Source organism: Lissotriton vulgaris, chromosome 3_1, assembly GCF_964263255.1.
Source record: "Lissotriton vulgaris chromosome 3_1, aLisVul1.2, whole genome shotgun sequence".
NCBI classification, from domain to species: domain Eukaryota; kingdom Metazoa; phylum Chordata; class Amphibia; order Caudata; family Salamandridae; genus Lissotriton; species Lissotriton vulgaris.
Genome location: NC_141689.1, coordinates 1,976,491,835 through 1,976,519,385, shown reverse-complemented (window position 1 = coordinate 1,976,519,385; position 27,551 = coordinate 1,976,491,835). Strand labels below are relative to the sequence as shown.

Below are 27,551 nucleotides of genomic sequence, written 5' to 3'. Positions count from 1 at the left end.
TAATGCATTAAAAAAGGTGTGCGAAGGACAGATCCCGGATGGCGGTATCAATTCCATGCTTTTAGGATAACCACTGAATGAGAAGATTAGTTGCATTTATATTCATTGCAAGTAATTGTATATTTTTGTTGTTACCCCGGAAATCTGGCCTGGATCTAGACCTCCTGGACCTATGCTCGATACCATTACATTGGATATTTTAAAATGATAGTATTGCTCTGTCTTTTCTAAAGAAATCTTTGCAAGAATAAAGTGCTTGACAACATTCCACATAGTAGTCATAATTTCTTTCTGACACACCAAATGCTGTCACAGTTTTTCTGTGGTCGCATCGTGAATATACACTGAATCATGCCTGCAGAAATTCATGCTTTCGGCAGGATGAATGTAGATCACAGCATCTATCAAATGTCCCCATGAGCTATTTTAACAACCCGTGCCTTATTGATACCTTTAAAATAAAGTCTTAATGACAAAAACCTATCTTTATGTGCCGAGTTAACAGCATTTGACTGAACTGAACGACAGGTTTCTCCTGCAGGCTGCAAATGCTGTTTTCCTGCCAACTGGGCCATGGTTGAGGCTTATCAGCTGACATTCAGAAATGTTATCTTGCAGTGCTTTCTTACCACATCCTTTTCCCCGTCTCCTTCGAAAGTAATTTGTATTGTATTAAACCGAGGCGAAACCAGACCCTCTTCAAAGATTAGCTCATTATTTTAATAGATGTAGCTTAACATTTTTAGTTTGTAACATAGACAGAAACTCCTTTGCACTCCTCATGGTGTGAAAAAATGCCTGCTGAACGACTGACCTTAGCCAGCATAGTGATCCGTACTTATCTTTCAATAGAGTATAAGACAAGGATGTTCACAAGAAAAACAAGTAATAAGGGCACTGATGTCGAACCGTCACTACAGATTGGATCTCGAATAGAATTAAAATACTGACATATTTTACTGCTGATAAACTCTACTGCTAAGGTATGTTTGTGAATAGGATGATGGAGCATCAATGTTCTGTGTGTCCACATAAGACAGGTAGACCCAACACTTGTAAAACACAAGAAGGAAAGTGGGGTGGTAAATACAGCAAACAATGTAGCAAAAGATGCAACCACTAATAAATGGTAAACATTTGTTCAAAACACATTTTCTGCTTTTAAAGGAGAATAAAGCAGCATTCTTAAACAATAAACTGAAATATTTTCGTTAGAACTAGAAACAGATTTTGAATATTTTCATGTGGCAATAGTAGGCACTAGTGAAGTCTTATCACTGCTAAAATCCCTAGAAAACGAGGAATTTCTGCTCAAAAAATGCAGTTCGATCATGACAAACGTATAACGTAGTCTAGTAATGGATAAGATATTTGAACTGTTTAATGTGGCTAGAGGAAAACTTTAACAGCCTGCAAATTGTGGCATAACTTAGAACTTTTTATTTTCATAAACTATGTTCTTCAAAGGTTTCTCTCTAAATCACACTTGTGAAAAATTCGTATATTTGTGCCACAGTCATGAACATCTGAGTAAGAGGGTTCTAGCCTCGTGTTTAACCCCTTCGCTGCTAGGCCTTTTCCCCTCCTGTGCTAAGCCTTTTTTGGGCGATTTGGGGTAGTGCGCGCTTAGGGCTCTGTAACTTTTTGACCACATAAGGTATCCAGGCCAAATTTGCGTCCTTTTCTTCCAACATCATGTGGATTCTAAAGGTGCCCAGGGTTTGTGGATTCCCTTGGAGGGGTCCCAGAAATTAAGCAAAATACAGTAACATTTTTGTTTTTTTCAGAAAAATGGGAAAAACGGGTTGCAAATGAAAGCCTCTGAGTTTTTCCCTGCAAATGTTATCAAAAAAGAGGTTATAGGGATGAAATCAGCATTTTCCCAGCTTTTAGGGAATGACAGTCTTTTGTCAGAGAACCAACATTTTTTACACAGTTTTGGCATTTTTCTGGGACATAGCCTATTTTTGCCTTTTTTAGTGCTTTTAACCTCCTTCCAGTTAAAGGTAGAAATGAGTTTGAAAGCAATAATGGATCCTGGAAAGGTATACATTTTCGGAAAGTAGACAAAATTTTGAATTCAGAAAAGGGTCTAAATCCATGAAGGTTTCTTTATAGAAACTAACAGTTAAATATTGGAAAAATTGAAAATTAGTTTAAAAAAACAGCCTTTTGTCTCAACGTTTTCACCTGTAACTTCTTGTAATTTTGACAGCTCTGTAAAAGCAATATACCGTTACATCCGTTAGACCTTCCTGGTTGTGGGGATATACAGGACTTGTAGTTTCGCCAAGAACCCGACGAACCCGAGCCAAAAACTGAGCAGCAAGTTGCAATGGTATTTTATTATGAATGTCTGACATAATATCGACAGACAAAATATCGAACTACAAAAATATCGGAACAAAAATATCGACATCAAAAATATCGGAATCCTATCTTCATAAAGGTAAGTACAAAAATATCGGAAAAAAAATATCGTAGTACAAAAATATCGGAATCAAAAATATCGTTTTTTTAAATGTATTAATAATAATGTAAAAATAATGTTAAAATACATATAATTTTACAAATATTAAATAAAAATATTAAAACAAAATTAAAAATAATACATATACATTTAAAATAAATAAAACATTTAATAATTTAATGTAATTTTTTTTAATGTTATTTATTCGATTTAATGTAATTTTTTTTTGTTTTTACCCTGTACGCCTTTACCCCAAAAACCCAAAACTGACCCTTAACCCTAAAAATATCCCTGTACCCCAAAAACCCAAAACTGTCCCTGAACCCTAAAAATACCCCTTTACCCAAAAACTGAAAACTGACCCTGAACCCTAAAAATACCCCTTTACCCAAAAACTGAAAACTGACCCTGAACCCTAAAAATACCCCTTTACCAATGAACTGAAAACTGACCCTTATCCCTAAAAATACCCCTTTACCCAAAAACTAAAAACTGACCCTGAACCCTAAAAATACCCCTTTACCCAAAAACTTAAAACTGACCCTGAACCCTAAAAATACCCCTTTACCCAAAAACTGAAAACTGACCCTGAACTCTAAAAATACCCCTTTACCCAAAAACTGAAAACTGACCCACAACCCTAAAAATACCCCTTTACCCATGAACTGAAAACTAACCCTGAACCCTAAAAATACTCCTTTACCCAAAAACTGAAAACTGACCCTGAACCCTAAAAACATTCCTTTACCCAAAATTAATTAATATTATTTAATTACCAATTAATTATTAATTAACAATAACAATAAAGTAAATATATTAGCGCATTAACTGTAATTAATTTAATTTAATAATTAATAACATTTTTCCCAATTAATTAATTAAGAATAACAAAAAATTATATATAAAAACAATTACTATAATTAATGTAATTAAATAATTAATATTAATTAATAACCAACTAATTAATAATTAAAAATATGTACAAAATGATATTAATTAATTAACTAATTAATAAAAATTAATTACCAATTAATTATTAATTAAAATATGTACAAACATATATTAATTAATTAATTATTATTAAATTACTTCCCACCCTATTCCCCTATAAACCCATAGCCCGCTACAGAACATATTTATCAATTAATCAATTAATTAAAATTAATTAAAAATTATTTCTCAATTAATTCATTAATAATTCCTACTAATTAATAATTAATTTAACATAATTAAATGACTTCCCACCCTATTCTCCTATAAACCCACAACGTGCTACAGTAGTAAAAGACAATATTTAATTAAATTACATTAAAAATAAATAATAAAACATTATAAATACAATATAATATACACTAAATTTATTTAAAAATTGATATTAGTAACATCGAAGTTATTTATTTCGATATTATTGACATCAATATTTAAAACTTCGATATTACTGATATCATACTAATATCGATATTAAGACTGTCGATATTACTTACCTTCGATATTTTGTCCCATCGATATTTAAACTTCGATATTATTGTATATCGATATTTAAAAATCGATATTTTGTCTGTGTACCTTTTATTATGCACCGGGTATAGAGCAATTATTCTGGGGAAATGTATACATTGAAAAATTGGTATGAAAGACACCCATGTATTTTGGGATTGGGTACAAATTATAGAGTTTAGAAACAGTATATATTTCCACATTTTCAAAATTGGGAATACTCATACTAGCATGAAAATTATTGGTCATTTTTCAAAATGATTTTTTTTTACACAATGTCTTTCATTTTGAAGGGAGAAATGTGTGAAAACTCAATAGGTAATAACAGTTGATTTACAAATCTGATTTACCCAAAGTCTTCCGATAAAAACTGTACCTCACTTGTGTGGGTCGGCCTTGTTGCCTGCGACAAGAAACGGTGCAAAATGCAACGTGGTCATACCTCAATTTCGCAGTTAAAAATTGACACTTTTTGGCAAAGTGCCTAGCTTTAGTTTTTGCACCCTAGCTCTGCCGGCACCTAGGGAAAACTAGTAAACCTATATATTTTTGAAAAGTAGATATCCTGGGGAAACCATGATGGGGTGACTTGACTGTCTCCCACCAGGTTCTGTTACTCAGAATTCCTTGCAAACCTAAAAAAGTGTACAAAAAAAACACATTTTGCCCACATTTCTGTGGTGGAAAGTTCTGGAATCTGTGTGGATCCACAAATTTCCTTCCATCCTGCGTTCCCCAAAGTCTTCCAAAAAATAAAAATGGTACCCCACTTGTGTGGGTCAGCCTAGTGCCTGCGACAGGAAACGGCGCAAAACACAACGTGGTCACACCTCAATTATGCAGGGAAAAATGACCATGTTTTGGCAAAGTGACTAGCTGTAGTTTTTGAACCCTAGCTCTGCTGGCACCCAGGGAAGCCTAGCAAACCTATACATTTTTGAGAAGTAGTCACCCAGGGGAATTTAGGATGGGGTGACTCGACTGCCTCCCACCAGGTTCTGTTACCCAGAATCCCTTGCAAACCTAAAAAAGTGACAAAAAGAACACTTTTCCTCATATTTCTGTGGTGGAAAGTTCTGGAATCTGCGTGGATAACCTAATTTCTTCCTACCCCGTGTTCCCTAAAGTTTTCTGAGAAAAATGGTACCTCACTTGCGTGGGTCTGCCTAGTGCCTGCGTCAGGAAACGGCGCAAAATGCAACGTGGTCTCACCTCAATCTCGCAGTGAAAAATGGGCCTTTTTTGGCAAAGTGTCTACCTGTCGTTTTTTAATCCTAGCTCTGCCGGAACCTAGGGAAACGTAGCAAACCTATACATTTTTGAAAACTAGACACCCAGGGAAATTCAGGATGGGGTGACTCGACTGCCTCCCACCAGGTTCTGTTATCCCAGAATCCCTTGCAAAGCTAAAAAAGTGACAAAAAAACGCATTTTCCTCACATTTCTGTGGTGGAAAGTTCTGGAATCTGCAAGGATCAACAAATTTCCTCCCACCCCGCGTTCCGCAAAGTCTTCTGAGAAAAATGGTACCTCACTTGCGTGGGTCTGCCTAGTGCCTGCATCAGGAAACAGCGCACAATGCAACGTGGTCGCACCTCAATTTCACAGTGAAAAATGGGCCTTTTTTGGCAAAGTGCCTACCTGTCGTTTTTTAACCCTAGCTCTACCGGCACCTAGGGCCAAAAACTCATGAGAACCCCCTTGCAAAACCAGGTTGGTTTGTGATAGGTAATTTTGATGTCGCCTCATTAGGTTTTGGGCCCTAGCATGTTGCGGGTCCTTGAGCCACCCACGCAAGTGAGGTACCATTTCTATCGGGAGACCTGGGGGAACGCTGGGTGGGAGGAAATTTGTGTGAGCCCAGTGATGCCATGCTTTCCCACACAAAAATGTGTGAAAAACTGATTGTTTCAGCTAAAAATGAGGTTTGCAAGGGATTCTGGGTAAAGGAACGTTGGAGGATCCATGCAAGCCATTCCCCCTTGAAAGCCCCCGGGTGTCTACTTTCCAGAAATGTGTGGGTTTGCTAGGTTTCCCTAGATGGCAACTGGGGAAGGAGTGAAAAACCCATGTGATCCCCCTAGATAAACCAATTCGTTTTGACAAAATTAGTTGTTTACTTCTGCATCATGACAATTAGGGCACAATATTGCAAGGAAAATATGACGGACATTGTGAGTTTTGCAGGATATTGTGGATAAAATTAATTGTTAGTTTTCACCAGAGAGACATCACCATGTTCTCCCATAGATTTTCAACAATATCTACAATTGGTAGGTTATTCACAGGTGAAATGTACACCTTGGCAGAGAGACTAAATAGACCAAGATCCCTGCACAGCCATCTATTCCCCAAACACACACACATACTGGTTGGATTTGGCACGAGTGCGAGTGATGGTTCAGTATATTTAATTTTATTAACAAGAGATTTCACAAAAATGAAATGCACTGTCAATTACATGGACAAAAAAACTGAACCAATAACGCGCAGCTCGTGAGCTGTAAAGCCACTTCAAGGCACCAACCGCTTTACAGGCCATTCACACACCTTTCGTACCTGACACACAGAAGACCATTCACACCACCAGGCACAAAAGCACCTCATCACAACATTTACAAAAAAGTGACAAGGTGCGCCCTGCTTCAAACATAAAAAAAAAAAAAAATTACTTCACAGACATCAAGTCCTCAAACAAACACACATACTGGTTGGATTTGGCACGAGGATGAGTGATGGTTCAGTATATACAATTGTATTAGCAAGTGATTTCACAAAAAATTAAATGCACTTTTAATAATGGAAAGGACGAGAAACTGAACCATTGACTCACAGCTCGTGAGCTGTAAAGTCACAGCAAGGCACCAACCTCTTTACAGGCCATTCATACACCTTTCATACGTGTGACACATACAAAACATTCACACCGCCAGCCGTGGACCCAGCACATTACTACACTTCCACCAGCAGAAAACGCCATTCAATGGCCCATCACTTTCACACGTCCACAATCCTGACTCAGCAAGTACACAAACTCATGTATTGCATGGAGTGGCGCTCGGCTAGCACTGTGTGCAGTAACCAGCATTAAGTCACTTCCCAGTCACTTCCCAGCCGAGCACCAGTGCACGCACACCACCAGCCAAGCACCAGACCACACACACCGCCAGTCAAGCAACAGACCACGCACACCACCAGCCAAACACCAGTCCACACACACTGCCAGGCAAGCGCCACTCCACACACACCGCCAGCCAAGCACCAGTCCAGGCACACCACCAGCCAAGCACCAATCCAAACACACCACCAGGCAAGCGCAAGACCACGCACACCACCAACCAAGCACCAGGCCACACACACCGCCAGCCAAGCACCAGTCCACACACACCGCCAGCCAAGCACCAGTCCAGGCACACCACCAGCCAAGCACCAATCCAAACAGACCACCAGGCAAGCGCAAGACCACGCACACCGCCAGTGAAGCACCAGTCCACAGACACCGCCAGCAAAGCGCCAGACCATGCACACCATCACAATCGACACTACACGCAAACCAACATCATACTTTAGTTTTTTCAATACAAATAAAAAAAAAAAAATTGCAAGTTGATACAAATCTACTAACACAACAACTAAAACTAAACTACACAAATGCCAACTTTGAAACAGAACAATAACTTTTAAAGAATAGAAGCCAGGCAGTTCACTTTACCACTCATGGATGCTCCCAAAAATTATTTTGCGTGTGGTACATTCTAAAACAAGCAGGTACGCATGGCCCAGGGTTAGAAGGACAGTCGGGGCAGAACATACAAACCTCCTTTGGCACACCTCTTCGCCAACAGACTCTACATCTCCGACTGGGAACGTCTTTTGAGGATGTAGGAGGAATTTGATCAGGAAAGTGGCGATCTTTCAATCTGGCAACTTCCTCCACCACTCCAACTCTTGGAACACTTGCCTGTTCCACTAAAACAAGGCTGCCTATTACAGACTCCTAAAACTTTACAAAAGTCATCTTTGACTGAGGACAAGATTGCTGGTACACAACAAAAGCATTAAAGGTTGCCAAGTGGAAAAGATGGATAGCCAACTTCTTGTACCAAATGTAAGCTCTACAAAAGCAGCACATGGTTCCAACCTCTGATCTACTCTGTCAACACCACCCATGTGCCTATTATAGTCTAAAATGCACACAGGTTTGCGTGCTTCTGCAACCTGACTCCAAACAGTCACCGGTTCACTGCTTTCATCATGTATGGAAGTCAACATGTAGACATTTCTCTCTTCTGAAAACTTCACAGCTAGAAACTCCTCACAACGCAATGCACTGCACTGTCCCCGAGCAAGCTTTTGACAAACAAGTTCTTTGGGGAAGCCTTTACGGTTAGAGCGGATTGTGCCACAAGCAACAGTGTCCACTTTGGCCAATTCCCTGAACAACCGCACACCAGTGTAGAAGTTATCTACATATAAATGATGGCCTTTGTTAAAAAATCCTCTAACAAGTTCCCACACAATTTTCTCAGTCACTCCAAAAGTGGACGGACAACCAGGGGGGTTAATCCTGAATTCCTTACCGGTGTACACCCTGAAATTAAAGACATATCCAGTCCGACTGTCACACAGCATATACAGCTTAATTCCATAGCGTGCCCTCTTACTAGGAATGTATTGCCTAAATACCAAGCGGCCCTTGGAAAACACCAAAGACTCATCCACTGCAATTTCTTTCCCAGGAGCAAAGATCTCAGGAAATCGATCAACAAAGTGATCAATGACAGGCTGAATCTTGAAAAGACGGTCACAATCAGGGTGATCTCGTGGCAAAGCTAAACCATTATCAACAAAATGCATCATCCGAAGTAGAAGCAAATACCTATCACAACTCATGACTGCCGGAAAGATAGCAGTTGCCATCAAGGGATTAGTAGACCAATATGAAGCCACTGATGGTTTCCTAAGCAAGCCCATCAAAAAAATTAAACCCCAAAACTTTTTCATCTCTTCCAAATTTGTGGGAGTCCACCGGGTAGCTCTAACATGGGGCTTAGGCTGGCACTGTTCTCCCTCAAAAACTGTTCTGCATACAAATTAGCCTGCTCAACAATCTCTGCCAAAACACATCATCCATCAACAACTGAAAAAAATCAATCGGAAAAAAGTTTTCAGTGTTCCCCCTACACCCTGGAACACCAGTAAAGTCTGGCAATGCCGGCTGCACCATGCCTGGGGCAACCCAGAGGTCAGAAATTTCAACGGGAAGACTTGCAACCCCCTGCTGCCGCCCAGCTGCCTCTTGCCTCACTGTACCAACGTGAAGTCTAGCAGCCCTGGGCTGCACCCTAGATGCCTCTTGCCGCACTATCGGCACAGCAATGTCCTCCTCTAACACAGGCACTTCATCCACACCAAAAGTATCTTCATCATCAGACGATGCCATGTGGAGAGAAAACTCACTACCAGAATCTTCACCTCCCTCCTCTGCCTCAGAATCAGAGTAAGTCTCTGCACCATGCTCAGAGGAAGAATAAAAAAGCATTCCAACAACTTGCTGAGCCGTAATCCGGCGGCTAGCCATTATCTGTACTAAGAAAGGAGACTGCACAAACAACTCAACAACCAACACTGTGCAAAGCAGGTAAAAACATTTAAGCCTTTAACACAAAGATCTATATACTGAAAAACTATACAATTCACTTACAAAATACAGCCACACTCACCAGCAACTACTCTGCAAAGACACAGCAAATAGTCAACGATATCCCAATAGAAAGAAGAAAAAAAACTTACATCTACAGAAAGCAAAATACACATCAAGCACAAATGCAAAGCAAGTTTCAGAGTCACAAAAAACAGAAACCAAACATACTCGTATTACTACACACTTTGAAATAAAACATTTACATTAAAATTATACAAAAAAGGTATCTTACCAAACTCATGCAACTACACAAACAGCAGAACCACCAGTAACGAAACCGCACACTGCAACAGTCTAAAGAGAAAATAAAACATTACACTTTACAAGAAAAAAAAAATACACATTAAAACAGGCTATGTCACAGGGTATGTCACAAATCAGGTGTCTGTCCCCATGGGGGGCAGAATATAAATCTTTTTAAATTTGGGCCCCCTGGAAGCAACCCTTGCCCAAGGGGTCGCCTCCATAAAAAAAAAGGATTTCCCTCATGTCTTGTGGGGATTTTTACTCCCTCCTGAGGGCAGAAAGGCCAAATTAAGACACTGATCTGCCCCCAGAGGGGGCAGAATATATTTTTTAACAAATATGGGCTCAAGGAAGCGACCCCTGGCCAAGGGGTCACTTCCATTTTTCTACCCCCCCAGGTCCAGAATTGGCAAAAAACAGCTGATCTGCCCCCAGGGGGGGGGGGGGGCGCAGAAAAGTCTAAAATAATTAATTTGCCCCCTGGAAGCGACCCTTGCCCAAGGGGTCGCTTCCTTTATAAAAAAAACAATCCCTGGTGTCTAGTGGGCTTTTCTGCTCCCCCTGGGTCCAGAATCGGGGAAAAATGCCCGATCTTCACCCAGGGGGGGCAGAAAAGTGTTAAATAATTAATTTGCCCCCAAGGAAGCGACCCTTGTCCAAGGGATTGCTTCCTATACAACAAAAAGACATCCCTTGTGTCTAGTGGGGGCATTCCTGGTGCAGGATCGCGATGCTGTGCGCGATCCTGCACCAGGAATGCCCTGCCCCTCGATGCCCCTCGATGCCTCAAGGCACTGAGAAACGGCCCTCCGCCTCACCGGAGAACACAAACCCGGCTGTTGTCTCTGGACGTGCTGGAAAGAAATGGCTTCCACCGCGTCCAGCGCTTCCTGGTGACATCGGCGTGTGTGCGCTGACGTCACCAGGAAGCCTGGAGGGGCACAGGGGTGGCAGCACAAAGCCTGAGGGCTGTGCCGATGAAGGAGCGGTTCCGTCATCAGCACAGCCCAACCGATGCTGATGATGGAACCGCTCCGTCATCAGCATCAAAGGGGTTAAATTAAGTTAAAATTGAATATGAATTTTTTTTTCAGACGCTAATATATTGCACATCTCTTAGCTAGATAACAAAAACATGTTCTCAGAACATCAATAATTCATTGAGTTAGTAAATGTATATATAGTATTTTGAAGTTAGTCACTTGTAAAGAAGAGAGTGCAACTCATCAATCAGTTACATGACTATGTAACAGCACAGATAGACAGGCCTCTGATATGCCTAGCCATATCTTAATAATTTATGCAGCTAGGTCCCGTATAATGAATAATATTCTGGTAGGCCAAAACCAAAATGTAATGTGGGCCTTGCACATCATTGTATGTATAGATGATACCACTCACCAAAACATATCTTGTGATTTTTTGGATTTCGATATAAAAAAACATTTAAAGACATATTCTTCTCTGTCTCCATCCAAAATTGACAAAAGCCTATAGCATTAATTGCAAAACATATATTGTATGCAGCATCATAGTCAGGCCCTTAGTCTCTTTTTCAGAGTTCAGACTCCTCCGGTGGGGTAAAGCAGAGGGTTGTAGTGAAAGAGGGCTCAAAGAGGCCGAATTCCTTCTCAGGAGAATCGGATTTGCTGCTGAGGATAAGATCAGAGTAGGTGAAACCTGAATCTTCAGTCCAGCTGCAACAACTCTTAGTTAGATTGGCATGGCACGCTTGTCCCATTCCTCCTGAGGTATTTAGTCCAAAAAGTCTCAGGTCCTTCAAGGATGCTAGGAGAAATACACTTTGGCAGAGTCAAAGATTACATGACCTCAGGAACAGCACTTAATTGACCGACCCTTGGAATTCTCTTTTTTGTCCTGGGTTCGAGGTCCAGACCTCAGGTCTCCTCACAGGTCTGGAGTGTTCTGAGGAGGGTGCCAGGATATGCTTTATTTATGCTCGGCACTGGCTTGTGGGTAGAGTTGACTCCTGGCCCCTCGCTAACCAATAAATAAAATGTTGCCTGGGGAAAATCTACCAAATTTGCAGTATTTTCTGTGTGCCCTGCTCCAGATACTCCCACAGTGCCCCTCTTTGCCTAAATCTAAAATGGTGAACTTGTGCAGAGCCTGTTTGTCTGCCCCAGAAGTGCAGCCAGGGAAAATGAGCAACTCCTTCTCTATGATCACTTTACCCCGGTTCTGGGGGCAGCTCCATCCCCACTGGGATTGGAACCTGCCTGATTGAGGGAGAAAAGAGGGGCCCTATACAGATGTATTCTGACATCTAGCTGTGACAGGGAAGTTAATCAAATTCCTAGGCGATGCCTAAATGGCCATCCTGCCAGAGGTACAGAAACGCCTCTCTGCACCTATGCCTTTGTCTCTGCTCTGTGAGCAGTTTTCACACCATATTTAGGGCTTGAGCACTCACAAGGCTACAGCTGGAGGCTAATGAGAATTTGCCTCCAGAGGCTTTATGTGGGGGGGAAGGTCACTTTCAAAAAGTACCTTTTCCGTATTATGTATTAAAAATATGACTTCACCAGTGAATTGATTGTGCTTTTAATAAATATTACAAAGAGTCCAAAAATGTAATTTCATTCTGGTTCCTAATTGCAGATAGCATTATTAAATAAAATAGTGCACACCAGTGTTTCTCGATGGAGCAGCCAGCCTTGCAACAGTTAAAATGCTTTGTTGCTATTCATTTTAACTTTAAATTTCTACATATCCTACTTTTAAAAACCAAGCGCCGAATCTACAAGACCACAAGGCCTACATGTGGGTGACCTATTGATATTTAATAGGATTTTTTCTACTGTCAAAATAGGTTTATTTTGATAAGTTGGGTTGCTGTTTAAAACTGCAGCAGCTAGGCTTCTGTGACAGGTCTGGAGTTGTTTGCCTGGTCACACAAGTGGATGGCACAGTGATGCTGTATTCCATAGGTGATGTTTAACTTTCTGTGACATAGGTGTACTTTGGACACCATATACCATGGACTTACAGGAAAAAGGAATATGCCAATTAGGGGTTAGTCAGGTCAACATGTTTTGGAGGTCAGATCAATTTTACTACAGTCTGGTTAGCAGTATCCCAATGCACAGAGTAAAATAAAACCAGCAGCACTAGTTCACAAAATTGCTGTACTCTGCACTTGGTTGCTTATACACCTGGTTTTCACACTTCCACCCTGGCTCCTGCAAGAAAGATAAAAAATGCTTTGAAAATACTTACAAACATGTTAGCACCTAATTATGTCCCAAAGGAGTGGATTTACTTATGCAGAAGCCTCTTTCTGAGGAAATTATTTTACAGATGTGAAACTGACTTCTGTAAATTATAAAAGTAATTTGCACACATAAGAAAGTTACTTGAATGCGTAAGTCAGATTTCCACGCTCAAATCGTCTTTTGAATGAGACCCTGAGGATATTAGATGCAGTATTTCCTCTGCCACATGATAGCAGCTTCTCAGTCAACAGCCCACATTTAATATTATCTGTTGACTTCCAATCTGGGGCAATGACATCACACTCATTATCCTCTTGAAGTATAATATCCTGTGAGAGTTAAGCCATTTGAATAAGCAGAGAGACATAGCTAGTAAAGAATGTATGCTCTTTTGGGTTCATATCATTTGAGGTGACTCAGACATTTCTTTCATCTTTTTAGGCAGCCTTTTTGTCTGTTTCCAATATGTATTTGAGGACTCGTTTATGCAATGTAAAATCGAGTTCACGATTCACAAAGGTAACCTCGGATGCAAATATAATTTTACCACCAAATTATATTTTTTTGCTCCTACCAAAAATATACAAAGGGATTCCTGGTGGGCCTAGATGTGTTTACGAGCATGGACATCTCCACCAGGAGAGCAGAGAAGTCCACAATTGTAAATTCCACTGAAGGTAGTGGGAAGTGGTCATTCAAAGGTGTTGTTTGGCTTAGAAGTTTTAGAAAGTGTCTCTGTTTTGTGGTATTTCTTAATTTTGCCCCAACTCTTTACCACCCTGGAAATGGTTAGACATTTCCTCTGCTTCCTGGATAGGAAAGGGAACAGATCGTTCCCACACCTGCTGGGGTTGTAGGTTTAGGACTTTCTCCATATTAAAAAAAGTTTTTTCTGTGGAAAAAAAAGTGCAACTTTGCACAGGGCACTCCATTCCCCTTGCACTGACTATGGAGAACTTAGCCCAGTGGGAATAGGACCTTTCTAGAACATTGTAATTCCCAGTAAAACACCTTCGAAACTGCACTTAATAAAGAGAGGAAGAACCAAATGATATATGAGAGTGTTATAGAGAAAGAAAGAAAAAAGAGTTAATGTATAGAAGAGTGAGAGGAAAGTTAAGTAGTGAAGGGAAGCCAAAAAGATCAGATTTAATTTTTTGAGAAATAGAAGAAGAGGAAACAGTTGCAATCCTGTGTTCATCACCAATAAAATTCCACCAAGTGAGTAACGAAAGTTTGGAAGTATCCTTCCAGGATGATAAAATTACCTTGAAAGTTAAAGCAATAAAAAGATCAAATAGTCTAGAAACAGAGGATACAATATCCACATCAGGTTATAAAGAACCCAAAAAAACATGCAATAGTGATAAAGTAGCATTGAAGTTTAATATTGACATGCAAATTTTCCAGACTGAATTCCAAAAGGATAAAACATATGAACACTCATAAACTTGATATTTTAACGTGCCCATTTCAGTGGAACATGACCAGAATAATGGAGAGGAAGTTGGTGAAAACTTACAAATGCTAACAGGTGTAATAATAGCTCTATAATAAATAAAATACAGGGATTGAGTTATGCGAGCAGCGGCAGAAACTTTGAATAACTTGGACCATAGTTTATCCCAGGTTATAACAGGAATAGAAACAGACAGATCAGTTTCCCAAGCAATCTCAATCTGGGACTTAGATCGATCAGTGACATTTGATAACATCAACTTATATACAAGAGCGGCTTTAGGTCTATGGGTTGAAAATAAGGGATATATAGGAGTAGAAGGGGACAAAGATGGTGTGTCAGGTGGGAGGGAAAAAGTAGCTAAATGAGATAGTATGGCATTGACAATAATATTGTATTAATTGAAAAAGGAATCAGGTAACTGATAACATGTTTGTAATTCATGAAAGGGAACAATAGAATAATTATGGAGAAATTAATGCACAAAAATAATATCCTTTTCCTTCCAGTATTTGTAGTAGAATGATTTGCCTTTATATTTAAGAAATGTATTATACCATACAGTAGAGGACAAAAAACATTGCAGTGAATTAAAATCCTTAGAGAATGCGTTAAATAATAAAGTTCAGGAATATTTTAAAACAGGATTTTTAGACAAAAAGGTGAAATTTGACATAAAAATAACATGTTGAAAAGAAAAATCTTTTAATAAGGAATGTTCAAAAAGGATCCATCTGGGGACAGGAATATCCAAAAAATCATAAGCTAATGAAAAAGATTGTTTAATTAAAAAGGAGAGGTGATTGAAGCTTATTCATTAATGCATTAAATGTGAATTTGATTGTGTCATTTAGGGTCGATGAGAACCAAATGCCAAGGTACTTCATTTTGGAAGGACACCCAGCAAAATTAGTAGCACTAAACATAAATTGATAGCAGATAGAGTTTAATGGAAGCACTTCTGTTTTTGATAGATTGAGTTTGTAACCAGAAATAGAGGAGTATAATCGAACTTCATTTATAAAATGTGGAAGATATTCAATAGGGTTAGACATATAAATCAGAATATCATCTGCATAAGCAGATATTTTAGTTTCAATAGAATTAATTTTAAAGCCAGTAACATGAGAGTTAGTGCGAATACGTTCTAAAAATGGTTGAAGACATAGGATAAATAATAAGGGAGAAAGGGGGAATCCTTGTCTTGTACCTCTGGATAAAGAAAACAATTTGGAGAAATGATTATTAACAAAAATACTGGCTCGAGGACAAGAGTACAAAAAATTGATATAAGAAATAAAAGAGGGTCCAAACCATTGGAGAGTTTGAAACATGAATTGCTAATTAATGCGATCAAATGCCTTTTAAGCATCCAAAGATAGGGCTGCAAGGGGAGATTTATATGTCTTGCCATACGAAATGATATTAGTAAACATCTGAGCATTATCAGATGCTAATCTACCTTTTACGAATCCAACTTGATCAGTTTTGATCGAAAGGGGAATAATGGAATCAAGTCAGGACGCGAGAATCTTGGCAAAAATTTTACAATCATAATTGATTAACGATATAGGATGATCATTTTTACAGTAAGAGTTGTCCTTTTCAGGTTTATGTATTATAACAATTAAGGCATCCATAAAAGACCCAGATGCTCTAGCATCAGCAATAAAGGAGTTAAAAGGTTGTAGGAGTTTAGGGGCAAAAATTGACTTAAAGGTACAGTAAAACTCTACAGGTAAGCCATCGGGACCTGGCGCCTTAGATTGTTTTAGAGATTGGATAGCATCGGTTACTTCTTGAAGAGTAATATCTTTCTCCAATGCATCAAACTCGTCAGGAAAAGATGGTGGCGAGGGAGACCTGAAAAACAAGTGCTTAAATTGTGAGTGGTGGGGATTGTGTCATCAGAATAAAGAGATTGATAATATTCGTGGCAGGCCTCGGCAATGTCTTCATCTGATGAGACTAGTTTTTTAGTGGATTCATTAAGAATAGGGCCAATATTCTTACTCTCTGACTTAATTTTTAAATAATTAGATAACATCTTACCCGCTTTATTCTGACCTCCATGGTATTTAGATTTAATTTTAAGCAGAATATTACAAGCTGCAACCGTTGCTAATTTATTAAGTTCAGATTTTGCTGCAATTAAATCATGAAGGGAATTAGAGGAGCGAGAGGTAAAATATTTATGTTCTAATTCTTTAAGTTTTTGTAGCTGATCCTCATATTGGTTCCTCGTGGCCTTCTTCTTCTTAGATACATAAGAAATGGTGAAGGCACGAAAAGCATCCTTAAAAGCATCCCAATTATTAGGAACAGAAGTATCTAATGGGTTATTGAGACTAAAGAATTAATTAATAAAATTGGTGACTTCCTTAAGAAAAACTGTGTCTGATAATAAAAAAGTGTTACATTTCCATCGGCTAAATTGAGAGGATGTAAGTGAAAGGTCTAAAACAACATAACAGGGGCATGGTCTGATATAAAAATTGATCCAATTTCAGATTTTTGAATAGAAGGAAGTAGAGACTTACTAACCAAAATATAATCAATCCTAAAACGAGTGTGATGCATATTGGAGAAAAAGGTGAATTCAAGTAAATCAGGGTTACAGGTTTTCCAAACATCATACAATGGACGAGAGGCAATGGCCGCTTGAAAAGATTTATGAGATTTATCAGGTTGAAATTTACATTTGGACAATCTATCGGAAAAAGGGTCTAACCATTGGGTAAAATCGCCAGCAACAATAATATTGGGGCAATCAATTGAAGAAAGTAACATTTTAATATCATTCCAAAATTTGGGATCTGGTTTAACAGGACCATAAATATTTAACAAAACTAACGTTTTATTTTGTACCACAATCTTAGCCATTACCCATCATCCATCATCACCATTTTGAGTAGATAAAATTTGTACTGCTAAAGCTTTATGAAACAATAAAGTGACACCCCCCCTTTTTGTTAGATGCAGGAGAGAAAACAACTTGACCCACCCATTGTCTTTTCAATTTTAGCGACTCTACATCAGTACACTGAGTTTCTTGAAGAAAGGAAATCTGAGAATTGAGTTTAGATAAATGAGACAATACCTTTTGTCTTTTGACTGGATTCCCAAGACCCTGGACTTTCCACATGACAAAGTTACACATAATGGAGGGGTGGGAGGGTATAACACTCTTGGAACAGATATACTTCGAGGAAATAACTACAAAAAAAACACACCACAAGAACAAAATTACAGACGGAAAATACCACAAAAGAACCCATAACACTAGAATACATTAACCCTGAAACAATAACAAAGAACAATGGAGGAGAAATATAAATAAATTGAAAAGAAGAGCAGAAGGAAGAAGATAGAACAGAAGAGGAAAAAAGAGAAGACAAAAGAGACAGAATAAGGAAGGAGAAACAGACAAACAGATCAATGCAAAACATCCCGATCTGTAAAAAGAGGGGGAAACAATGAATAGGGAGCATAGTGACGCGAGGCAAGGTGGATCCTAGAAAGATAAATAAGATATAGAAAATTGAGAACCATAATAAGGGGCAAAGTATAAAAAAGAGAGACGAGAAAAAGAAAAGACAATTGTAGAAAATCGAAGGTAATAAAGCGTTAACAACAATACAGAATAATAAAAGCAATTTCGTTTAGAAAAATAATTCGGGTAAGTCAGTTAGAGATAGATAAAGAGATTAAAAGAAAACAGAAAATCAGGTATTAGTATCCATTCCATTGGAAGAAAAGGACTGAAGGAAAAGTTGAAGTGTTCCGGGATCATCAAAGGATCGTGAACGCCCACCATGAGTGATCTTGCAAAGCCATGGATGAAGTATGCCATATGGAATATTAAGATGTCTCATTTGAGCGCGTAGAGCAAGGAACTCTTTCCGGCGTGCATTAGTAGCATTAGAGATGTCTTGGGAGATGAAGATATTATGACCAGACCAAGTGAGGCGACGTTTGAGTTTAGCAGCCCTCAAAACATTCATAAGTTCAGTAAACTCCAAAAAGAGCATGATGATGCCAGGTGGTTTAGTAGGATTGGAATTGAGGCGATCCAAATGATGAGCTCTTTGTATGTGAGGGGAGATCCAGAAGCAGGAAGATTGAGAAGCTCAGGAAGAAATTTCTGAAGGAACATGACCATATTGGAGCCCTCTACATTTTCCGGAAGACCAGACGTAGGTTGTTTCGCCGATTACGATTTTCAAAATCCTCAGTGTGGAGTTTCAGTTCATAAATTTCCTGCTCAAGTGTTGGAATCTTAGTAGAGATATCCTGTAAGTCACTGACATGTTGTTAAAGATCCATTACTTTGCTTTCCATAACAATCCATCTATCTTCTATTTGTTTCAGTTTTTCATTTGTGGCAGTCATGAAAGGTTGAAGGCCCCACACCTCATCCAAAATAGAGTCCAGAACAGGGTTCTGTGAGGAGTGAATAGGTGACGGTGGATAATTTTTGTGCCTCTTTTGTTTCGTGCCCGTGATAAAGGATCTAGCAGAATGTGAATCACTAGCCATTGTGGTGAAGAAATTAAGATATTATAGAATATGCACAAACTTTGTGCCCCAGGAAAAAAAAACACTGATAAAAGGAGTGGCCTCAGAGGATGACATCAGAGGAGTACTCAAGCATAAATATAACCAAATCGACAGCCTTTTGCAATAATATAATATAGAAACGAGAGCTCAGCGGCTAATAATGGCGGCCGCCCACATCCCCAGTAAAAGAACGGACGTCAAAAAGTAAGGTTATCAGGAGTACATGTGGAGACTGTGCAGCCCAGATCGCGCACAAAAACCAGGTAGTCCAAAACAGTATATATTCAAAGATGTACTTCAACAAGACATCAACGAGTGAGGAAAATTCCAAACAGGGTCATTAAGAAGGTCAAAACCCAGTAGGAGTATGCACACATTCAAAAGAAAGTCTAATGGCATCCAACAGCATCAAACTGTACTGAAATAGAGGAGTAGGAAAAGCCACTGCGAGCATATGACTGAGGAAATTGTAAGTAAGGCATTCAATATGGCACAAAGTTAGTGAAGGAGATGGTAGGCTGTATAGAGACAAAGATCCTCTCTCACGCCGGAAAATGGAAAGCAATAGTCATTAGAGGGCAAATACATCCTGATGAGCAAAGACTGGCAACATGCTGCCGACGAAAGGGGCCTCACTGCAGTAGTAAATGAAAAAAAATTACCGGGTGATGAACGCGAGTATGACGGCCCAAAATTTCAGTCGCTCGCGTCATGAGGAGAAAGTAACGGAGCTGCTAGGAGAAGACCCAGGGCAAGGAATCGCACATAATTATTACCAGGCGCTCACGGCATCATCCGAAGGAAATGCCCGATGTTCCGAGAGTTGAAGGCAGTGAAAAGACGGCTCTTATGAGGATATGAGTCCCGCCAGTGAGCGGAGCTCAAACAGGGTCCGCCATTTTGCGTTGGCACCGAAGCCACGCCCCCAAGAGAGTCAATTCTTTAACCATCCTAAACCCCATTCCTTGCTGCTTATTTCTGAAAGCTATTGCTAGAAGTGGCTTTACCCTTCTTTCTCCTGACCTTTCTTTATCAATGCTACTGCAATTATTATTTCTCTAACCTTGATTACAGTTGCTACTGCAGCTGTGGGGAGCTCGGTTGAGTTTCCAGAACAACTCTTTATGGGAAAATCAAGACTGCATCTATGCTCTGAAAATCTTGCTCTTTTTTAGAAGGAACCCTTCATGAGTTCTCTATCATGGCTGCTTAGGCTCCTTTAACTATTTTAGTGACAACATTCTTTTATGGAACACTCTGTTTGATTTATGTTATCACTAATCACCTTTTTTCTTGACATTTCTGTAATTTCGACTAACTGGAATAAAGATGATAAACCATACCAATTCCTTAAATGATAAATAAATGTTTTGGAAGCTTCTATAACTTCTAGTCATTGACTGAAATTACAGAACCTATCAGTTGAAGATATTTATGACCTGTACTTTTTATCCTTGCTCCATTTGCAATATGGTGGTGAAGGTTCATCTGACCTGTCAAGCGCCATCAGGATTACAAAGGTGCAAGCTGTAAGATGGGGTGTTTGGTTTAATAACCGATTTTTTCCAATCCTTGGGCACTAACACTACTGTTAGGAGAAAGTGACAAATAGGTAGATAGATATGTGCACCAGCAACAGGAATGCTGGATAGACGTAACAGATCAGAGATGGAGAATGCGAATGGAAAAAAGCAGTGCATCCTTTATTGTATTATCCTCCCCTTGCAATTTGTCTCTTCAGGAAGACATAGAGAAGGTACATGAATATATCCTTGACCAGAGAGAAAGCAGAAGCAGTTTAACAGTAAAATTGTGTGCTTATGGGTCCTTCACCAAACTGCAATTTAGCCGAAAAATATCAAATATAACATCGATCTAATAATGCTGATATTTAGTTTTGGGAAATTTTAAAAATCAATGTCATTATTGTTGGAAAATTGCCTTTTCTGAAGAGTCATCCAAAACTTTTTACCTTCCTCCTCCTTTTTTTCTGACCTCGCTTTGGTTGGCTGTAGGACTCTGAGCGCTTTTCAACTGCCAAGCGGTGCTAAAGGAATGTTCTCTCTCCTCTAAGCATGGTTTGATTGATACAGCCACCTGTTTGAAAAATCGAGAGCACTATAAGTGCCAAGGGCCTAAAAATAAAAGGCTACTAGAGGGTGTGCAGCACTGATTGCGCCACCCACACCAATCACAAATAGCATGTTAAACATGTTAAAGGCCTGCCACTAGAGAGCATGTGTGTGCAGTTTTCGTAAAACCCCTTGCAAAGCCTTAAACTCCACTTTAATTATATATGTCACCCCTAAGGTAGGCCCTTGGTAGCCCTTAGGACAGGATGCTGTTTAATTAAAAAGTAGGACATATACTGTGAAGTTGTACATGTTCTGGTAGTGAAAAACACCCACATTTGTTTTTGACTACTATGAGGCCTACCCCTCTTATAGGTTAACATTGGGAATTATTTATTGCACTAATAGCTGGTATTCCCAAGCTGGAAAGAGTAGTTCTGGCATGCTTCATATCATTGGAATGGTAATTATAAATCCTCTTTGCTGGCAACGTCATATTTGTCCTTACTACTTCAGAAATGTACTTTTATCTGTTCTTTGTCCATTTGTAGTTCTAAGTGGTAGGGGTATGCCCAGACCTGGGTCCCGTACTCACTATGCCACCAGATTCAAGCTAACCTGGCCGATGAGGGGTCACACCCCGAAACCGGTCCCAAGATGCTTTTTTCTGGTCCAGGGATGATCTGGTTTGGCAGTTCAGTCTGGACTGTTCCCATGGGTAGCAGGGTCAATACTGATTTGCAGATGGCTGGTCCAAAACTGGAATGGCTTGGCAAGCAAAGACACAATAGATTTAACCCAGATCTTTGACCATGTGTGATTTGTTCAGCATTCCGTCCATCATCTGTTTTTTTGCATTTGTTGTTCTAAGTGGGAATGGTATGCCCAGACGTGGGTAGCGTGATCACTGTTCCTTTGGATTCAAGCTAGCTTGGCTGATGAGGGGGTGATACCCTGAAAACGGTCCATGGATACTTGTTTCTGGTCTCCAAGGAGGACCGGACCTGGCAGTTCGGGCTGGACTGTTCCCATTGGGAGCAGGGTAAACACTGATTTTCATATGCCTGAGTCCAAACTGGATTGGTGTAACAAATAAAAATCGATGGCTTTAACCCAGATCTGTTACAGGGTGAATGTTTGATTTGTTCAGCATTCCGTCCATCTGTTCTTTGTGCTCTATTAGAAAGATGGCATTTCTCTGCTCGTAGATCTGTGTTGGTGACAGCTGAACGTTTTGCATTCCCTGTAGAAGCATTACACAAAGGAAGGTTATGTGTGATACTGAGTGGCCATCCATATCCTGATGGGTCATCCTGGGCAGGGTGGGAGGGATGAGCTGGCACACCTGAATAGGAATTGCTCTGTCATGACACAACTGAGTATTAGTACAGGGTCTCTGATCCCAATAAAGATACAACTGGACCTGTGAAGCACACTGCCTGGGGGATGGACTGCTGTGCTGCTACACGGACTACCTCTGCTGAACTGCTGCACCTGAAGAACTGCTTTTCTGCTGTGCTGCCCGGCTGCCTGCTACCCTCTGCACTGCTGAGGAAGAACTGGACTCTTGCTTCAACCCAGAGTGACCTCCAAGGCATTCTGGCTTGCCACCTGTTCCAAGACTCAGGTATGTCAAAGTCTTACCCCCAGACCTGTGCCTGGTCCATTGTAAGTGGATCCAGGGGCTAGCTCCAGTGGAACCAACACACCCTGAGCTGTGTGAGGCAGAATTAATGCATCGCTGCTGTTGTGTGAACAGAACCGTCGCATCGCACTTGAAAACTGTGCATCACCATCAACCACTGCATGGCTGCTGCCGCAGGAGAGACTATTGATGCATCCCCTCAACTGCGTGGAGAACCCCGACGCATCCCCCTGGCAACCAACACATCTCAAGACTGGCCTTTTATCTTTAGAAATGACGCGTCGCCATCGTTGTGTGGAGAAAATCAATGCATCAACTCGACTGCAGGATAGACACCTACAAATCGTTCGGCTACACCCAGCATCTTGCAGTTATGACCAGGATCAAGATACTTTTGTTCCATGGGGCTTGCGTAGCTCCTGTCTCTGCCTGAACTCTTGTTTTTGCCCTGGTCCACCATGACCATATATTCCCCATAGGCGCCTATTGCTGCTAAGCACTTTTTTTTTACTTTTAATCTTTAAAATTTCACATCTTGACTTCTAATTATTGGATTTTGGTTGTTTTTGGTCTTGTTTGATTCATAAAATCATAATCTATTTTTCTAAACTGGTGTGGAGTTTTTTTGTTGTGTATTCACTGTGTTAATCTTTAATGTTTGCTCAAATTCTTTACCCATTGCTTTTTAAGTTAAGACTGACTGCTGTGTGCCAAGCTACCAGAGGGTGAGCACAGGTTAATTAAGGGTGTATATCTGGCTTACCCCGACTAGGACTGCGGTTCCTGATTGGACAGGGAGCAAACCCCTGTCAACCAGAAACCCAATTTCTAACAATTTTCCGTTCAATTTTTGTAGTCTACATTTTCACTGATTGTCATGTTTAATTTGTCTACTAATTTAAAATACATAGTTTATACCATGTTTTTCTTCATCTCCACTGCGTTTACTTTAGCATATTCCAACCCAGCTGTTTCTAAACATTGCTAAATTCCTGCTGATGTATTCTTTCATGGCTGTATTGTAACGTATGAACTTCCCTATACCTTGCCAGGTATTGATAATGAATGGAGGAAAACTCAGTGTGTGCCTCGTGAGGTGTGTATAGATGTTGGAAAAGAGTATGGGGCTCCAACAAACACCTTCTTTAAACCCCCGTGTGTATCCATCTACAGATGTGGGGGCTGCTGCAATAGTGAAGGACTGCAGTGCATGAATATCAGCTCAACCTACATCAGCAAAACGGTGAGTATTCCATACATACTTTTACTTTTACATTTTGAAAAAAAAATTCTGAACCCAAAAATGAGTGGTTTTTTTTCATTGTTTGCTTTAGGTAAAAGAAACATGGGGTATATTATCAAGCAGGGCATTAAAAATTATCGCCGTTTTAGCGTCAGAAAACTGCTGCTAATGCAGCGATAATGGGCTTGATAATATGGCCTTGTAAATTCCAATAGAAACCAGTGTTCTGGTGTGAACATGGGCTTCTATGGGAATTCTCCAGGGCATATTATCAAGCCCATTATAGCCGCTTTAGCAGCAGTTTTCTGCCGCTAAAATGGCGATAATTTTAATGCCCTGCTTAATAATATGCCCCTATGATCCTTAAGGCATATTTATTGACTGCGCTCCTAAGTGAAATCTGTTATCTTCTCTTATAGAATGGCTTCATGTTATATGAAAAAAAGCTCATATCCTGTAACAGCAATTTTTTACTTGGGTCAGATTAATTCATGCTGTGTTCATATGAATGGATATTAAATCAACAACCCAAAACAACCTAACAACTCTCTCGAAACACGTGTACATTAGTTCGAGCAAACTGAGAGAAAAATAAACTTTTTAAAGGACAGCAATCTGGATTTATAATCAATGTGCCTTAATATCTAATTTATGTCAGAGCTTTTCAAGAGTATTCACCCTCTCAGCCTGAATATCACTCTTACTGTGACCAAACGATACATGACAGAACATGAAACTTTGGAATTCCAATGGCATTTTAAAATAAGGATCCCACACACCTCAGGCCTTTACCTATAAAGGCAACTGATTTCAAACCAAAATTCAGATCGAACATTGAGAACTTGACCCGTTCCTTCTGCGCCCCTCATTTGTAAATTCAGAAACACCAAATTATTTCAGGTAATATTCACAACTTGGAAAGTTTCTGTTGCCTTGCACCCACACTGCCAAAGTTGCCCATTGCCCACCTGCCAGAATATGTGTAAGTTTGTGGTCTGGCTGGTGGGCAGTGCAGCTGTCCTGTGGCTGTGCAATTCAAAGGCTCATATGTGTGCCTTTGAGCTGCAGTGCCAAAGGCGAGCCAAAGCAAGTTCCTGCATGGCATGGACTTGCAGTTGATGCTGTGCAGGAGCTGGGGTGCATGCACTTAGGGGCACACCATGTGCCCCTCTGCATGTATTCTCAGGTCCTGAGACAGCAGGGGGCCCTGTAGGGCCCCCTTAGTTTCCTCACCGCCAACATTTTTATGGTGTGAGCACCACCATGAGACTGCTTGCAGTGAGGAAACTCGTAATATGCTTGCCTGTGCCGCAGCAGCACCAACAAGCATATTGGAGCCTTAGACCACCACAATCTTTGGCGGTTGTGGCGGTCCTATGGCGGTCTGACCACCATAGTCGCAGTATGGCAGTCGGACCACTGGTGCATCGGTCCCCGACTTTCACCGCACCTCACTGCAGGTTTGACAGTCCGATGAACCGCCAAACTTGTAATTAGGCCCCAGATTTTCGCTGTGCCCTGGCCCTTTGTCAGATGGGAGGAATTCCAAGCAGATAAATCCTTTCCTCTTATACTTGGAGGCGGTGAAAAGGCACTTTAAGCATAATATTGTTGTCCCTTATTAAAAGAATGTAAAGTCAATAAGTGACTTTTGATTAGGGCATTCCATATTTGAACTGAATTTGGCAGAGCAAACTAGGTCTGTCCTTTAAATCAGGTTTGATGGTGATTTTTTCAATGTGTTATTGTAAGCACAAGTGACATAAAACAATACCTTGCATTGGTAAAGCCAATAGGTCTCCCTCCTCCTTGCTACCTGCAGTGGAACTCTTGGCTTTGCTAAGGATTTTTTTGGTCCCCGGACATGCTGCATACATGTGTCCAGCCGAGGGGAAGCCACATTGCACTAGTGTTTCTTCGTTTTTTTAAACTCCCACATAAGGTGTCCACTATGCAAGCACACACTTTTGTGGTGGCCATCTTGTGATTGAGTTTTAAAAAAATGTCACTCCATAAAAGATGACGACCATGCACTCGCAAACATGCATGGTGGCAATTATTTATTGGCATTTACTGTGAATTTTGAGACTCCGTTATAAGATGGGTGCCAAACATGTACCCACATGCATGGCGGCCAAATTGGAATGGTTTTACTTAGGCAATTCAACACAAATTGATACTGCCAAGCTACTCGAATTTTGGCATCATTGTGCACTAAAGAGGTTGTGGGGGAAATGGAGGGCGAGGAGGCCCAGAGATAATTGAGGGATGACTAAGTAACCATTAAGAACAACCCACCTAGCCAATCAAAATTTACAAAAAATTGCAATGAGTAAAGCGGGCACACAAAGACCACTCTACTTGTACTGTATGTATGTGTGTATATGAACGTGTATTGGTAAATTGAGATCTGAGACAATCAGCTACAGCACTCTGCAGACAATACGTAAAAATAAAATATGATGTAGCATAAATGTGGACCTCATGAATTTGCACTGAACATGTTAGATTTAAAAATACAATTAAACATCTCATATCATTTTTAAATATCAGTACAGGGGCTTCCGAGCAGGCAGACCTATTTAGAACAGTTAGAAATCATCATTTGTTCAAAGCCACACCACTGAAAATACAATTCTTATTGGTTCATCCGGTTACTATTGGCTTAAGTCACTGCAACCTGAAAATATAGTGTAAACCCACAACGATGCCTAAAAAAAAATAATAATAAAGATGGAAAGACATGGGCATTGGCAAAGGATTGAGTCAACAACCCAGATACTGAAGTGCACTTTTTAAGCCAATATAAATTCGGGGTCTGGCAAAATGCCTCCACTTACTCTGTAAGCGAGCCAATGGCTGAAGTGGGCTGACCCATTTCCCCATGCTGTATGCTGTAGTGAGTGGAAGCAAAATGTGAATAATAAGTAAACAGACCAATGAATGAAGGTTTCTGATCCACAGGCACTCTGAGCATCTGTATATGTATAAACTACTCGAGGGTATTTTAAGAGTTCAGATATCAAGGGCGCACTGCCTCAAATTTGACGTTCATGTGTGTGTTTCAAAAAAGGTAATTGTGTAGTGCGTAAAGAGCAGACGGAAAATCACCCTTAACCGTCTAAAAAGTCAGAGACCATGCACAATTAAACAGCTAAGCTCTCGCAACTACAATTAGAATGTTCCACAATTCAGTTCGATTAAGAAGTACCACAAAAAAACAAAATAACATAGAAGCAGATCCTTTGGTGTGTTGCTTGTCCCAGCAGGGTGGAGATTTATTTGATCCAGACTTGAGGAATAACAGTAAGCCGACACGTGTTTCGTCGTGTGCCGTTGAGTCAACACGACTCTTCAGGGCTGATGGTACAAAGCACAGAGTATACAGATTTACTGATACGTCAACTCACATAGTTATA

The 27,551-nt window shown here is 40.1% G+C and overlaps 1 protein-coding gene across 1 annotated transcript in view; it reads left to right on the top strand.

Moving 5' to 3' along the window:
- VEGFC (vascular endothelial growth factor C) overlaps positions 1–27,551 on the top strand; it is a 467,419-nt gene that overhangs the window by 308,571 nt on the left and 131,297 nt on the right. Inside the window, exon 3 of the mRNA XM_086962460.1 lies at positions 23,942–24,132. Within this exon, the coding sequence (XP_086818586.1) occupies positions 23,942–24,132 (191 nt within the window). The remainder of the gene's footprint in view (positions 1–23,941; positions 24,133–27,551) is intronic.